The sequence below is a fragment of the Centroberyx affinis genome, unplaced genomic scaffold (assembly GCF_046629955.1).
Source record: "Centroberyx affinis isolate AG114_WGS23_722 - 3 ecotype Tasmania unplaced genomic scaffold, CSIRO-AGI_Caff_v1 ptg002348l_1, whole genome shotgun sequence".
Taxonomy (NCBI): domain Eukaryota; kingdom Metazoa; phylum Chordata; class Actinopteri; order Beryciformes; family Berycidae; genus Centroberyx; species Centroberyx affinis.
In genome coordinates this window covers 82,790-100,448 of record NW_027280611.1, presented here as the reverse complement: position 1 = coordinate 100,448, position 17,659 = coordinate 82,790, and the positions used below count along the sequence as shown (strand labels likewise).

At 41.7% G+C, this 17,659-nt stretch overlaps 1 protein-coding gene across 1 annotated transcript in view; it reads left to right on the top strand.

Annotated features, from left to right (window-relative positions):
• The first annotated feature begins 585 nt into the window (after positions 1–585).
• lrrc7 (leucine rich repeat containing 7) overlaps positions 586–17,659 on the top strand; it is a 45,720-nt gene continuing 28,646 nt past the window's right edge. Inside the window, 16 exon segments of the mRNA XM_071533264.1 lie at positions 586–783; positions 3,928–4,045; positions 4,215–4,293; positions 5,587–5,676; positions 6,554–6,610; positions 8,068–8,131; positions 8,847–8,921; positions 9,228–9,372; positions 9,789–9,861; positions 10,153–10,170; positions 14,213–14,342; positions 15,078–15,193; positions 15,469–15,538; positions 16,470–16,569; positions 16,911–17,035; positions 17,326–17,544. Coding sequence (XP_071389365.1) covers positions 595–783; positions 3,928–4,045; positions 4,215–4,293; positions 5,587–5,676; positions 6,554–6,610; positions 8,068–8,131; positions 8,847–8,921; positions 9,228–9,372; positions 9,789–9,861; positions 10,153–10,170; positions 14,213–14,342; positions 15,078–15,193; positions 15,469–15,538; positions 16,470–16,569; positions 16,911–17,035; positions 17,326–17,544 — 1,668 coding nt within the window. The 5' untranslated portion in view covers positions 586–594.

The following is a 17,659-nucleotide window of genomic DNA, read 5'->3' as shown; positions in this document are numbered from 1 at the left end:
CACATTCTCTGGAGTTGATTGTTCAGTGACAATTATTGTTGACAATGAGTTGTGTGTCCACTCATAGCTACTGACATGGCTCTGTTGGCGGCTGTTCAGAACCATCTAGAAGTGTCAAATGAACTCTAATGGGTGTGGACTCGGATAAACACTGGCATCATGTTGATTTTTACACTCATTAAATTAACACTGATGATTTTGCCGTGCTCATGTGATGCAAACTCGAAACTACAGTAGGTGGTTTGTGAAAACTTGCTCCTTCGTGCATTAATGCATTGAGTTACTCATCAGAAGCAGCGAGGGTGGAGAATGAAATCTGTCAACAGGATTATAGAATGCGGCTCTCATGGTTGTTATCTCAATTTATTTCACAATGAAATGTTTAGAGAAAATCTCACACCTACGACTGCTACGGCTGTTCATGCCAATTTCACACTGTATGGATGAAGCAGGAACATTTTGAGGCTGGCTTGATCTCAAGAGCCTGGTGATGTTCAAGAGTTGTAGAACTACTAAAATTGAACTCTTTATTGAATATAATCTAAAATCATCTCTCTCCTCTCCCCCTCCCTGCCTCCAGTGCAGTGTCTGGAAATGACCACTAAGCGGAAGCTGATTGGCCGGCTGGTGCCGTGTCGTTGTTTCCGCGGTGAAGAGGAAGTGATCTCGGTGCTGGACTACTCCCACTGCAGCCTCCAGCAGGTCCCCAAGGAGATCTTCAGCTTCGAGAGGACTCTGGAGGAACTCTACCTAGACGCCAACCAGATAGAGGAACTACCCAAGGTAACTGTCAACCCCATGCGCCAACCTCTCTCACACCAAAGTTTGAAAAAAGACTGATACTGTACATGGACCAAACATGCAAAACCCACTACAGCAGCAATAGGCTTGTGTGCTGCAGCATTGTGACTTGATGAATTTGATGAATAAAATTGGAGTAAAGACTATTTCGCTATCATCTCCTCCACAGCAATGGCTCATGATTACACCACTGTCACAGGAAAGGTTTAGCACTTGCCTAAAGAACAAACTCTCCTTTCTGTTATTAGTTTCACATATAATCACATGAGAACACAGGATGGACATATGATAGGTACATACTGATTTGCCTAAAGCAAAGACATACAATGCAACAGAATTGCATATTTAGTCTACATATCACATCTCTTTTGAAATTTGGTCTGCGTATGCAAAAGCATGCTAGTTTGTATTGCGTTCACACTCAAGATGCAAGCGAATACAAATGAATGACAGTGACTGTTTATGATAAGCCTCAATGCATTTCTCTAAGCAATACTGTGACCCTTTAATGTTAATGCAAACCTCTGTCTCTAACCCATACCCATTAACTACATCCCCTCACTTCTAACTGTTACCACTAACACCTAGTCTCCTCATATTGCATATAACCCCTACCACCCACTGTTTACTAGACTGTTACTTACCTTGTTGCTTACACACACAGTAGTCAAGGTGATCTGATAAGTGAATGTTGTCTGAGCCCATTCATTCACTTCAGCTGGTAGTGGAGGAAGCTGAGGGGCGTGCATTTAAAAGGGAATTTCACAAACAAAACAGATGGTTCCAGTTGAAACGATCCAATCAGAAGCAGAGTTTGAAGAGGCCTGAAAAGTCCCTAAAACATTTTGAGGAGAGACACAGGTGGCGTTTTTAAGAAGGCTACCTCATTTCTCATTTTATTGGATATCCTGCCCTGGTTTAAGTGAATTTCTAAATATAAACTGCATGAATGAAGACAGTCTAATAGGGTCTGTAAGTGGCAGGCCACCATTTATGTGTGCATGCCTGCATCTGACTGAACAAGACACGAGACAAAAAATCTAGTCAGCCCTAGTCGGTGTGTGCGTGTGTGTGTGTGTTTGTGTGTGTGTGTGTGTGTGTGTGTGTATGTGTGTGTGTGTGTGTGCGTGTGTGTGTTTGCCCTGCCAAGATTATATAAGAGCTATTGACAGTGCCAGAGTGATTGGCCTTTATGTAAGTGTGTTGGAGAGCTCCTTAAGTGTCTGTGAGTAAGTAAGCGATTGTGTATTTTTGAGTGTGTGCGTGTGTGTGTGTGTTTGTGTGTAAGGATAGTAACTGAGTGTGTGTAAGGGCAGCGTGGGATGGCTTGTGCCCAAAGGCCAGGCCATGCTCCAACCTCTAACACACACGCACGCACGCACGCACACACACACACACAAACACACACACTGCAGCCCTGTCCATGTCTAGCCCTGAGGCCCTCTCTGCTTTTCCTGTAATGGCTTGTAATATAGAGGGTTAGAGGGACAGAATTAGACCCTATAGTAGTGCTAGAATAGAATAGAATAGAATAGAATAGAATAGAATAGGAGAGCTGGTAGGGGTTCAGTTTCTTGCTCAGCGACACTTCAACAGGGCGGATGCTTGCCAACACGGAGGCTTAAACATGCGTCCTCCCATTGAAGGTTGGTCTCCCTAATTACTACGCCAACCTGCCGCTCCATAAAGTTCCAGCCAGTCAGAAGGTCGGCTAATATTATCCATTAACAGAGTTTAGTTGCAGGAAATTAAAAACAAATCAGTGGATGCCAAAAATAGCTGCCAACCCCTCAATGTCACGACTGATATGGAGTCAAGGTCGATTTACTTGTGGGATGAGCAGACAGGTGGACAACGTAGCTCATGTATCTATTAAAACCATTGGAAATCCATATTTCATTCATTTGTTAGGAGCTTTATCTTATTCACTGAGCAGAGGAGCTTGAAGCTGCATTCTTTCATAACACTGTAAAAATGACAATTTGGATGGGAATCTATGAGCAGGACAATAAATTCGGAATGTACTCTACTCAGCCTAACTGTGTATTTATAAGGAGCAAGTGACCTAAACAAACCTCAGGAGAGAGAGGATCCCAAACCAAACCTATACATACTGTAGAATATAACAGTTTTCTATCAGGGTGTGGTGAGGCAGGCTGGTGTGCTGTAAAGTGACATCTTAAAGGTGCTGTGTGTAGCATTTTTAAACATCAATATATCATTGTCAAATTAATTGTGAGACCTTGGTATAATTACTGTTAACAAATGAGACCATGGTGGAGATGATTGGTAGCCTCTATCTCACACCAGTGGTATTGTTGGTGTTTCTCAAAATTAAGACTACATTTCCCATAAACCATGCTGCTTCCTGTCTGAAAGAGTGCTTCTTTGGTTTTCTCTTTGTCTTTACCAAAGAAGATAAACATGTTGGAAATTATTTTTTCTATTAGAAAGAAACTCTGAAAGTGTTCGCTCCGCCCTGTTCCTGTTTTGTGCCATAAAGCGATCTCACTTTGTGCTGTAAAGACCGAGCAAATTTCCTGTGAACTGGTGTCTCACAATGTGAAATGCGGTGTAGAGGCTGGTAGAGGCTGCTGATCTGCTCAGTGACGGTCTGGTTTGTTTACGCTAAATATACTAATCTCTCATAATTAACATTGGAGTGATTTTTTGACATTTAAATGCTACACATAATACCTTTAACCATGAATTACTTAGTATGCTGTGGAGTATTGTCTCTGGCTGAAATCTAGTGTAGTTGTTAAAAGATTGAGAATAGAACTACCACAATGCGTTACCTTCAGCAAACAGGTACTGATCTCCCACTCAATGCAGAGCAAAATCCTCTGATATTAGCTGCTTTGTTTGTTTGTTTTGTTTTTGTTTGTTTAGGCATCATGGAGGAGATTAATTCTGCATTATTCATAGAACAAGGCAGCTAAAATGGCAATGCTTTTCCACAACATTAAATGGTGCATGCCTCCCAGCTCTCTCTGCCTCGCTTTCCTGCTCCCTCTCTCCCTCTCCCTCTCCCTCTCTCTCTGTCCTTTTGTACTTTTCTACTAAACGTCTGTGTAATTTTGCCAACAGACCACAATATCTCATGTTTCCTCTGTGTTTCCGTAGCAACTGTTCAACTGCCAGGCCTTGAAGAAGCTGAGCATGCCTGATAACGACCTGTCCAACCTGCCCACCACCATCGCCAGCCTGGTCAACCTCAAAGAGCTGGACATCAGTAAAAATGGTATTTATCTATTTATCATAATACTGCATCTATTGTTTTCTGGTTTTATTCAGATTTTCAAAGTGAATGCAATCATACATAAACATGAAAATATAGCAAATAGGCAATAGGATGATCATGATACTTCTCTCTCTCTCTCTCTCTCTCTCTTTCTCTCTCTCTCTAACAGGTATCCAGGAGTTTCCAGACAATATAAAATGCTGTAAAGGTCTGTCTGTGGTGGAGGCCAGTGTCAACCCCATCGCCAAGTAAGACACCATACTAACCCACACAATATAGTAACACAGCATCGTAATGTAATCACTGTGACGGGATGTACAGTCGAACCTTCAAAGATATACGTATGTTGAATTACTGACCCAGAACTTATGAAATGTTGAGGTAAGGCAAAATTTGAGTGAATCAGGGATGCAAAGAAGATTGAAGGTAGTTGCTTTCACAAGTGAATGCATATTACCAGCATATCCAGAGCCATCCAGATCCTGATCCAGAGCCAGACAAGACCTTGTTAGTTCATCACAGCACAAGACACATGTTGCTACCTTCTCCACAATTATTTCACCTAGGGGTGTTAGTGTTGTCACCATACCAGAACTTTGACTTTGATACCAATACTAACTTTAAGATCTAAAAATTGGATACTAACATGATACCACAGCAAAAAGAAAAGCCATCAAGCAATGTGTTACCGCAGACTGTTTTGTAGCAACTTTTGAAATGTTGGTTGGCTATTTATCTATGTCGGCTCTTTAAGCAAAACTGTTTCATGTTTGGTGCTGGGTGCCGGTTTGGTCAACCAATGCAATTTTGTCTTCAGCTGTTTCACTCTGTTTGACTGTTCTGTCTATTCCCCTCCTCCTCCTCTTCCTCCTCCTCCTCCTCCTCCTCCTCCTCCTCCTCCACCTCCACCTTCTTCTCCTCCACCTTCTTCTTCTTTTTCTTCTAAGTATTTCAATCCCTGTGTTTAGCCCTCTGAAGCTGACAATGATTTGGAATTTCAACTTGCAGCACACATTAGTGAAAGTAGTGAACTTTGTTGCCAATGTTCAGTTCCATTTTGCAATGAGACTACTGGGCCTGTTGCTACTATCACCAGTAGAAACACCCAGAATATCAGCCTCCAAAGCTGATTGGAGCATCAGGATTTCTGCCTAATTGCTAGTCTCCTATTGGGCGTGCTGTGTCAACTTGCAGCCTCGTTTCTTGAGTCTAACAGCACGGTGCTGTCCATGGTGCTGAATGTGCCATTAGAGGGTAACGCCTGCTAGACTGGGAGACACATAAACTAGACTGAACCCTATACTGCAGACAGAAGTGTCTGTGTGTGTGGGTGTGTGTGTGTGTGTGTGTGTGTGTGTGTGATGAGTCATCCCTAGGCTAGCTAACTGCTTCTACAGTGGTTGTCATGGGAACGTTGTCCTGACTTTGTCGTGTTTTATTCCGAAGAGGTTCTTCAAGGACACAAACTAACTTAACTTTCTATCTCTCTCTCTCTCTCTCTCTCTCTCTCTCTCACTCTCTCTCTCTCTCTCTCTCTGTAGACTCCCAGATGGTTTTACCCAGCTCCTGAATCTGACCCAGCTCTTCTTAAACGATGCCTTCCTGGAGTATTTGCCGGCTAACTTTGGCAGGTAAAGCCATGTGTGTAATTTTGAGTGTGTGTATGTTTGTGTGTGTGTGTGGGATTGGGTGTTTTACATTTTAGGTATTTAGCTGAGGCTCTTATCCAGAGTGACTTGCAATGAGTGGAAAGATTTTGAATAAACAGCGCTGGCACATTCTGGTTTATCAGCCTGGGTCTTTGACTTTTCAATGGATATTTCCCTGATATTTTCTATTTTGAGTACACATGCCTCTGTATGAGTGCATGAATGATTAACCACCAAAACTGGCCACTCTGGGGACCTGTAGTTAGAACCATTTCCTTACTTTCATTTTCAAAGCCTCTTCCTAAAATTGCAGAGTTGACATATTTACAAATGAGGAAAATTAGACTTTTGTATCCATTTTGTAGCTGCATATCCAGGCCAGGGTTGCACTGCCAAAATTAGACCGTAGTAATTTTATTTTATTCTGTGTTTATATATAGATTTTCAACAAGTAATCTTGCCTGTTTACAAATATTGATTTTGAGAGAGAGGGGATAAATCCTTAATGCCAGAGGTGACAGCTGATAGCCAGGACAGTTTATGCTGCCAACTCCTCCTGAACTCCTATGGAGGTGTGCAAGCTGAAAAGTGACAGTGTTCAAATAAAGAGAAGCATAGCCATGATGTTGATCATCTGGTTTGCTGTGATGTAATTTCTGGTGATCGACCACTTATAATAGTCCTGCTAATAGTTTCAACGCTGGTTCTGAGACTGCAGGGGACATTATGGACAATTTTTTCCTCAGTGTATGTTATCTAGTCTTCAGGATTTTTGACCTTCCCAGAAATATTTGATGCAATTGATAGAGAGATAGATAAATACAAGTTTTGGCTAATGTGTCCTCTGTTTGTCTGTCAGACTCTCCAAACTACGGATCCTGGAACTGAGAGAGAACCACCTGAAAACCATGCCAAAGTAAGACAAGCCACCATGTGTGCATGCATGTGTGTGTGTGTGTGTTTGTGTGCATGCATGAGTGTGTGTGTGTATGTGAGTGCTGCAATTAGTGGGCCGCAATAAATCAAATTCAAACACACACACACACACATACATATGCTCACACATATGCGTGATGTTATGAGAGTGTATGCTTGCTTTCCCAGGTGTCCAGATTAAAACTATATTTATCCCTGGCAGGTGCTGATGAATACTGATGAACCCTATTATAACTGGAACATGTTGGCCTTAACAGAATTCACATGGTTCCTTTTTGTCGCTGTTCACCATATTGTGGCTGAATTTATCCCTGGATTCACACCCCCACTATGTCCAGAGAGAAGGCCACTGTACTGAACAGGAATGACAATTTATAGACTAACAACAATTATAATTGTAATGTGAAGAAATGTGAAGAATGCTTATGCTAATAATGCTACTACTAGTACTACTGCTACTGCTGCTACTACGATTGTGCTTGCTGAAGTGTTTCTTCATGAAGCTGTGTAGTTGGGAGGAGACACCAGCTGCTGCAACCAAACCCAATTTAACTGAAAAAATGCAAAAACTGAAAAAAACATCCCATGTGATCACAACCTTAGGAATCAATTTCTACCCAGTTGCTAGAGTAGGCATTGCATTTCTTACTGTTGTGTCTTCAGAAGCTGTTAGCATTAACTCCAGTCTTACTTCTGCCTATTTGAATTACAGTGCTATACGAGATAGAAGTAACCTGAGGACCCCGTCCTTGTCCCACTACACTGTGGGACTTCAAGCCATTTCCCCACATACAACCCTTACAAAACATGTCACAAAAACATGTGAAGACAAATTTCCCATCTGAAAATGACATTTTCACCTGTAAATTGTTTCTTTGCACATGAAATTAAGTTTTCACATGTGAAACAAATATTGTCATATGTAATGACAGGTGAAAAATAAAAAATGGCACATGTGATGTCAGAATACAATGTGGGAAAAATTTTTCACATATGACAACCAGCATGTGTCCAAAAAGAACATGTGCTTTGAATTCACATGTTGATTTTCACATATGACATTTTTGTAAGGGAATGCACACACTATTATTCTCTCTAACTTCTCTACCTTCATTATGGATCCTAGAACTGTAATGTGCACCTAGTGCAACCTAGTGTGCATTACAAATTACATAATATGTATACCAGCAATTTTCAAAGAGAAAATTATTGTAAAATAAAAGAAAAAAATAATAAAAGTCACATCAGTAGGTCATTAGCCACAATAAAGGGAAAACTTCAGGTCTCATTAAGGTCCACTTAGAGCAGAAATACACTACAGTATGTAACATTATGTAATATTATCACATGTAATTTGAATTGATTTGTAGTAATGAATGTATTGCATTCACACTCCTCTCCTCTCCTCTCCTCTCCTCTCCTCTCCTCTACTCTCAGGTCCATCCACAGACTGTCCCAGTTGGAGAGGCTGGATCTGGGTAGCAATGAATTCTCTGAACTGGTGAGACCAACTAAGTCACAAATGTACTCCAGCATGACACAGTGGGCAATCATGTATCAAGATTATAGAGAATACCTGAATTTATCAAATTTTCAGTTTTTATTATTCGGCTCATCCTTTATGATGGTGAAGCAGGGAGCTCAAATATTGATGTCTCCATGATCATTAATCCATTTACCAGTCGAAATGTCTTTACAGGTTAAGAGATGGAGATAAGATGGGAGGGAGAGACAGAGGAAGGGTATGACAGGATATGACATCAGAGCCAGACAGGAAATCGGTTTAGATGGCAGTGGGTTGGCTGTATGGTCTACTTCCTGCCAGAGTAGGCATGGAGGGAGCAGATGCCAGCAGTCTCACCCACTCTGAATCTTCATATTCTTTCTTTCTCTCTCTCTCTCCCACCCTTCCTGTTACTCTCCATCTCTCTCCTTAAATATGGAAATAGCTTCAGAGCAGATGTGCGCTACTGAAGATGTTTTGAAACCTTTACAAAGTGACAGTCTTAGTCTGTGGATTCACCAAGGGAGTTCTTTTTTTTTTTTTTAATCCATACATTTTGGCAAGCTGAGTGTTGCTATTATACGTTTTCATGTTCATAAGTTATATATAATATCTGTTGCTCAATTGGATAGCTACATAGTTGGGCCTTTTTGGATTTAGTAATGTAGTGTTGATATGCTTTGCTCTTTCTGTGTGCCTGTCTGACTGTTAGCCGGAGGTGTTGGAGCAGATCCACAACCTAAAGGAGCTGTGGCTGGATAACAACTCTCTACAGTCTATACCAGGGGTAGGAACACACACACACACACACGCACAATGTCAGAAAAAGTCAACTTTATCGACTGACTCCCATACATTTGCTGATGTTTACAATATACAGTATTTACAATCCAATGGTTTCACTTTGCCCCAGGCACATGAAACATAGTGTAAATGTTGGAGACAATTTCAGCTTTCAGACACAGTAAAAAAGCAACACTGGAGATATGAGACATATGAGACACTTTCCTCCACATTTGTTTTGCTGTCTTATCTCTCTGTCTCCGTGTCTCTCATTCCACTCGTCCGTCTCTCCGCCCCCTCCCCTCTGCAGTCGATAGGGAAGCTTCGTCAGTTGCGGTACTTGGACTTGGCTAAGAATCGCATCGAGACGTTGGACACGGACGTTTCCGGCTGCGAGGCCTTAGAAGACCTGCTGCTATCCTCCAACATGCTGCAGCACCTCCCCGACTCTATAGGTACACACACACACACACACACACACACACACACGCTTACTTACGTACATCTCCCTGACTCCATAGGTACACATACTCACATACATAGACATACAGACTATGAAGAGCTGCTAATGTAGCTTTCTCCTAATGAATACTACTGTTGCACCCTTTAGCAGGCATTTAACTCCCCCAATTGCTTAACCGCTATTAGAGCTGCAGCAGAAGAAGACTGTCATTGTCCTGGGAAGCTCCCAGGTGTGAAAGTGCATAACTGTATGAATGTGAAGTAGAAGCAGTGAAAAGGGTGTTTAGTTTACCTTTCCTGGATGAATAAGAGTAAAAACAAGGTCTGAGACTGAGTTTCAATGCTCAATGTGAATGTTTTCTAAGAGCTGTGTGTGTGTGTGTGTGTGTGTGTGTGTGTGTGTGTGTAGGAATGTTGAAGAAGCTGACGACACTGAAGGTAGACGACAACCAGCTGACCTCACTGCCTAACACCATCGGGAGGTAAAACACAAACACACACACGACACACACATACACACAAAATAAATAGAAATAAGGGGAAATTGAGGAAAACAACTTTATTTTTATTTCAGTCCCACCCACAACATTATCTTTTCTCAGCTCAGACTTTCTTTTGGGTGGCGATTGGTAGGTTTTTCTTTTCTTTTACTCTCCTGGTTTATCATTGGTGGGTGGTTGTTTTCCTTGTTTATCATTAGTTGCTGTGTTGTTTTGCTGGCTGGTGATTGGTGGGTTCTGTGTGTTGTGTTTGCTGCGTTGCCGTGGCGTTAGTGCGAAGGCCAAGCAAGGGTGAGTAATGTTAGCCTGCTGGATCCAGGGGCGCGTTCAGAGACTGAGAGATGTTCAACAGCGTTACAGATATAAGCCTTGGCTGGGGGAAAGTCATCTTCAATTCATGTAAATTAAATGTAAACAGAAAATTCATTTGCCATGGATAAAGTGATAATTTTCAGTTTTCCTTCATGAGTTTGCATGCCATACAGTTTTCAATATTTGAATTTAATATTGGAATAAAAATGACACCCTGAATTGAAAGTGTGCCCAGCCCTGCTAAAACCTGCCGACAGGGTTGGGAAGGAAGTGATTGCATGTAATTATGATTACAAACATTGTAATTATAATCCATCACAGTTCAGATTCAATTAGATGAGTTACTTTTGGAAAAAAGTAATTATTATTATTTGCCGAGTTGATTTGAAGACACGCATTTTTGAAGGGAAAAAGACATTCTGAATATGAAATCAATGTCTTTTCAAGTCTTTTGTATATGTTAGACAGAAAACACTTCACATTGTAGACTGCAAATAGGAATAACTTTAAGGTTATACTATAAGGATTTGAAAGAAAGGTAATCCAAACATAATGGAAATATATTTTATAGAGATTAGATTATATTAGTTTGAGTGTGACTGATTGAACAGATTCTGTTCCTTTTTGCAATTTGAAGCAGGTAACCAGTAAGTGGAGGTTATGTTGCTATGTTACAGAGTTTGAGTAATAAATTGGGTGATATATGCGAATCAGGTAATCTGTGATGGATTACATTTAAAAAGTAACCTTCCCAACCCTGCTATTCAACCTACACACATTTATCAACAGACACTGGGCAAAAGTCATTCTGTACAACTTGTTTCTGTCTGAACGCTCTGCAACATTTTGTCGTCCTGAACAAGCCCCTGGTTTTATCCTCAATAAGTAGTACTGTAGATCCAATACTTCCCTCCTAGCCTTGATACTACATACCTTAAAAGATCTTATTCTTTCCCCTCTAGCTGTATAAATGTTACTTAAAATATCGATAAATGTGATCCCGTAGTTTCCCCTATTCCTAGACAGTAGACAAGCGGATAACTCACCCTTCTATTCTCTGAGTGCTAATGGATAAGTGCATCTACAGTATATAACTTACCTATTTGTATAAGTTTTAATGGATAAGTGTATAAGTTACCTGTCTGTTCCTATAAGTTTTAATGGATAAGTGTATAAGTTACCTGTCTGTTCCTATAAGTTGTAATGGATAAGTGCATCTATATAGGTTACTTGTCTATCTCTATAAGTTTTAATGGATACGTGTATTTATATAAGTTACCTGTCTATCTCTTTTAAGTTTTAATGGATACGTGTATTTATATAAGTTACCTGTCTATCTCTTTAAGTTTTAATGGATACGTGACGTGTGTCTATATAAGTTACCTGTCTGTCTCTATAAGTATTAATGGTTGTTTGTATCTGTATAAGTATGTTGTGTAAATCCTCTGAGACCTGTAAGTGTTTACTCTTTAACTTAACCATTAGTAGATCTCCTACCCTTCTGGGCTGCATTAGTACTCCTGGATAGGTATACTGTATAGAGTTGAATCTATAGGGAAGTTACCCCTCTATATATACTCTGTGTACAAAACATTAGGACCACCATCCTAATATCGTTGCCCAACCGATGTCTTGGATTGGATTTTGATTTGGAGTGGATTTAATAGAAATCAGTAAAGGATGCTACCTTTCACTTGGAGTCACCCTCTAGTTCACGGAAAGAGCAGGTGGTCCTGTGTTTTACAATTGGTCTTAATTGTTATAATGCCATTATTGTATTAGAATTGTGAAAAGGGCATTTCCTTCAAGCTAGTGTAGAAGGTTTTGCACTTGACATTTTTACTCATTTAGCTGATGCTCTTCTCCAGAGTGATTTAAGTTGGGCTTCAGTGTCTGGTTCAGGAACACTTTGATGGGACATATGGCTGTTGCAGGTATTGAACCTGTGACCAGCTGGTTACAGGATGGTCTCTCTAACTGGCCGACTAAACTGGCCAGTGAATGTGGAATTATGCAGTTGGTATGCAGATGGAAGTAGTGAAATTTAGTTGGATATTTTTCTTCACCTTGATTTGTCAAACTGTGAGAAAAGTTAATTTCGATAAGGAATACTAACGATGCTAACAAGCAGTTTAGGTAAACTCAAGTGTAGGAACACATTCCTTCAATGTGACAGGTGTCAAGTGAGGAAAAATAATCATGTCAAATTCAGAATGTCCTTTCCACAGTCTCCCTCCTGTAAAAGCATCCCAGTAACGTCCATCACTGATGAGCACACAGTGTATTCTCTGCGTTGTCTGGGTGTGTATTTCAGGTGGCTGGAACATTGTTACTGAACCCACAGCTGTCACCTCTAATCTCTCTGAAGCTCTAACCCCACATTCAGACAGGACAGACAGCAAAAATCAAATAGTCAGTGTGAATGCCTGCAAAGTCAGTGGAAGGAGGCGAACGGAGCAAGATGGAACGCAGCTTTGCTCTAGGCGGCGCAAATTGAGGCAAAGAGGTGTCCGCTCGAGTTGAAATTTTACTATTAAAGTGAGAAATTCGCTTGACACTTCAAGCAGGAGGCTGAAAATCCCCCCCCACCCCACGCTCCCCCACGTAGTATTTACAGTGGGAAAAATGTCCATTGGGTATTTGTGACCAATGACATCTGCACAAAAAGTTTATAGAAGCTAGATTCTCCAAGGAAGACAGTAATGGTTGTGGCTGCTAAGCCTGGTGCAAAATTGTTAAAATGCAGCATCATAGAATAAAAAACATAACGCTGAAGCATTTCAAGTAGTTTCAAGTACTAAATTGTCTCATCATCCCTAACTTTTAACAATGACAAGAAAGATGTCAAACAAAACCACTAATAATCATACTGGCTGTGAGTTTAGCCCTGGCTGCTTTCTGTTGTGGTGGCATCAAACCTGCTTGCATGCTGTCCCGCCAATTTCCCTTGCATATTTTACAAGTCGAGGCAAAATTTAACCTTGTTACCTTTCTTAACGATGGGTAAGAAATGCTGCTCCTCACCCCTCTCCTCTCCTCTCTTCTCCTCTCCTCTCCTCTCCTCTTTCCTCTCTCCTCTCCTCTCCTGTCCGACCGTATGGTGGCCCAGATGGTCCAGTCTTTTGGGAGTAATAACAGCAGACTAATGTAATGTTAATGGTGACAGTACATTAATGTAGAACTGTTGTCTCATTAGCATTAGCCTGCTGTTAGCGTGCTGCTAGGCTAATGATGGGAGTCAAGGGGGGGTCAGGGTGTCCTGTAGAGGGCCTGCCTGGGATGTAACTGTGAATCTTGAAAAGGGAGAGTTGAGAAGTTGAGATCAGAGTTGAGAAATGTCAGGTCGTCACAGAGGGTGTGATGCATGGTAAAATATTGTCTTACAGCTTTATAAGGGCTAATCCTCAGTCTGGGCCTTCAGATCCAAGGTGGTATTGCAACAGTAAAAGGGGAGAAAAGGGAGAAAAAACTGACATAAAAACTAATGACAGACGTGGATCATGGTTGATTTGAATGAGAATGTACTGTATGGGTGGGTGATGAGTGTGTACCCTGCTAGAAAGTTTTTCCCCTTGAGCTCCGTTTCCCCCTCAGGTTGAAATAATATACAGTACGCCACGGGGCAGAGGGGGAGGGGTGTTATTTGTTACCGTGACAGAGACTTTGCCCTTGTCCCCTCAAAATACTTAATCTCCAGAGTCCAGAGGTTACCAAGGTTCACCTCCAGTCCAGACGACAAGCTTACTTTCTTTCTGTTTCTGCTTCCTTGGTGTTTCTGTAGAACAGTTCAAGTCCCGTCTCTGAATTTCCTCAGTGTAACGACATAAGTGGCTTTTCCTTCTCTTAACACTCACCCTCCACCCCTAAGTTGTCATCGTGTATACAGACACCTTTCCCCCTCTCATCATAATATGCTATAACTCATAAATTAAGAAGCATAAGGTTGCAGTAGACATTTTGTGGCTTGAAGAATCATCTTTTCTTCTCTCTCTCTCTCTGTCTCTCTCTCTCTCTCCCCCAGTCTGTCTCTATTGGAGGAGTTGGACTGTAGTTGTAATGAGTTGGAGTCGTTGCCTCCCACCATTGGCTACCTGCACAGCCTGAGGACCTTCGCTGCCGACGAGAACTTCCTCACAGAGCTGCCCCGGGAGGTAGGGAGATGAACACACACACACACACGCACACACACACAGACGATTGCATATACACTTGCATGTTCCCACTGGGACAAAGGTATTAAAAGATTCCTCCGGTGTTGGTGAAAGTTAGCCTCATTTTCCAGATTGGCTTCTCTTCCTTACGAACTTGCTGTGGAGGTTTACACCCCGTTATCACACTGTTAGCTAAATTGAAACTGGTGTTCCCTACCATGTACATGGTTTGTTTAGATGGGAAGTCCCGGCTTACACGGCATTTCTCACCAGTCGCTAACGTCCTGCAGGGTTAAGAGTGTTTCTCCGCCTGAAAATAGTCAGTGTGGCATAAGCTAGCTTTAGCATTCCCCATTTTTTGTCCCACAAATTAGTTGGAGTTGCTGATAACAACAAGCTAGTTTGGTCTCCGCTACGATGCTGTTAGGAAGTTAGGATAATTACATAAGAGTACTGAAATATGTATTCTGTCTAAAGGTAAGAAATGTCAAAAAACAACAGCATTTTTCATAAGGGAGGGATCTGGAAAATGAAGCTAACTTTCACCAGCACTGCAAAAAAAGTATCCTGCTGTGATACTGTATGTGACTTGGGTAAAAGCATCCATCATGCAGCAGATCTTGTTCAGTACTGTAGTAGAATTAAATGGAATATGTGTGTGTGTGTGTGTGTGCGTGTGCGTGTGTGTGTGTGTGTGTGTGTGTGTGTGTGTGTGTGTGTGTGTGTGTGTTTCAGATCGGTAACTGTAGGAATGTGACAGTGATGTCACTGCGGTCCAACAAACTGGAGTTCCTTCCTGATGAGATCGGACAGATGACCAAACTACGAGTCCTTAACCTGAGTGACAACAGGTACACACACACACACACACACACACACACACACACAGACAGCACTCGTGTCAATGACCGTTTTGGTTCTGTAACGCTGTTCTCACGGCCTGCTGTTACCATGGGAATGGGTGAGTGTGTTGCCATGGTTACGTGCTCTGCAGGCTGTTCAGTGCGTGGGCGGAAGAAACATCTCTCTCTTTTCTTCCTTACTCTCTATTCTCTCTCTTTCTCTCTCTCTCTCTCTCCCCCCCCCCCTCGCTCTCTCTCTCTCTGTCTCTTTCTCTCTCTCTCAGGTTAAAGAATCTACCGTTTACCTTTACCAAGCTGAAGGACCTGGCAGCTCTGTGGCTTTCTGACAATCAGGTATCTCTCCCCTCCTACACGCTCTGTCCGAGCCTGTACCTGCTAACTATTATGCAGCAGGAGTGCACAAAGCTATCAACACATTCATCTCAATTCATCGTGCAGCAGCAACATTTATGGTGTGTATGCAGACAGGCTTCCTGGCTAAAATACAGTCTGTGGGCTACAGTGGAGTGAAGCACATACAGTACAGTCATTGCTCAATGCTGAACGTACAGCCCTGTATTAAAGGTCCAATTCATTTTTCAGGATTTTATTTTCAAATATACTATGGTTCAGCATAAGAAAAATGTTTGACGAATAAATCCTCATATTCCTGGACTCTTGATTGGCTGACAACAGCAGCTAAACCTGCTGACTGGAGGCTTTCCAGTTCAAAGGCTGCGAACTGGCCTGCTTGGATGGATTTCAGTAATTCTTTAGTGAAGGGAGCCAATCAGGACCAAGTCCAGTTGTGATGTGTGTCCTGGAGTTAGTTCAAAACGGCTTGTAAAAAAGGATGGATGAAAATTTGAAATTTGAAAATGCAATAACTTTAACCACTCAAAGTCAAATTTCAGCAATGTCTTCATTAAACATCTTTGATCATATATGTATATAAATAGAGGAACATTTTAATTCCTATGATATGGGACCTTTAAACAATTTCATATCTTTACATTTGCTTCCCTATGTATTTCTATACTTATGAGGACCAGGTGTCCTCACAAGGACTGAAAGATGAGGAAATTCCTCCAGATTGAGGTCATTATGCTGCTCCTCACTCCTTACAAAGGCTAGTCAAGGGTTAGGACTTGGGTTTAGGGTTGAGATTAGAATTTGGATTAGGTTTAGGTTAGGGTAAGGGTTAGACCTTGAATGTTAGGGGATGAATGTAGTCAGTGAATGTCTGCACAAGCATACTAATACAAGTCTGTGTGTGTGTTTGCAGTCCAAGGCTCTGATCCCTCTGCAGACAGAAGCCCACCCAGAAACCAAACAGAGGGTTTTGACCAACTACATGTTCCCCCAGCAACCCCGACATGACGAGGGTACAACCTGTGTGTGTGTGTGTGTGTGTGTCACAGTATGTGGACATGATTTAAAGATATTTTGAGAGATTTCATAGTATTATGTTATTTTATTACCTTCATGGCATTACGTTTTATTACATTATTATCATATGTTAAATTATAGGCAGTTATTATGTGCTTAAGTGGATGTTTGTAAGCATGTATATAAGTGTGTATGTGTGTTTGTAACTGCACATGTTCATTGTGTGTGCCGGTATATTTATGTGTGTATATGCATGTGTGTGATAATCTCTAGTCCCATATTGATAGTTTGTTTTTTTTCTCTCTGTGTGTATGTATGTGTGTGTGTGTGTCTATAGATTACCAGTCAGACAGTGACAGTTTTAATCCCACTCTGTGGGAGGAGCAAAGACAACAGAGGATGACTGTGGCCTTCGATTTTGAGGACAAGAAAGAAGAGGAAGACAACTCTGGGAAGGTCAAGGTCAGCTCTATCTACCTCTGTCTCGCTCTCTCTCTCTCTCTCTCTCTCTCTCTGTCTCTTTCTCTTTCTCTCTATTTCTCTCTTTCTAGCTTTCAGTGTCTTATTGAAGTGTCTGAAACAACATTCAATAGTCAATACATCACGAGCATATTCCTCATTTTGTGGACAAAATGTGTGATTGCCTATGTGTCTTCTCTCATTTCCTCACATGCATGTGTACACTCAACTTTGTGTGTGTTTGCATTTGTATATTTGTGTACCCACATGCATCTTTACCTCTTTACCTGTAGGTGGAGATTAACCTGAAGCGCTACCCAACACCCTACCCCGAGGACCTTAAGAACATGGTCAAGTCAGTGCAAAGCCTTGTGGGTAAGAGCGTGCACGCCGGCCACGGCCACCAGCACCAGCTGAGCACAGGCACTGCCACCTCGGCGGGAACCAATATGGAACACACACACCTCAGCAAGGAACCATACGAACCGCCGTGGCCCCTGCCTCCTAAAGAGGTAGGAAGCACATATACACACAAGCACAGAAACATAGAAACACACCAACACACACAAATACATTCAGAAGTACACATATACCCACACACTCAACAAACAAACATAAAAGCACACA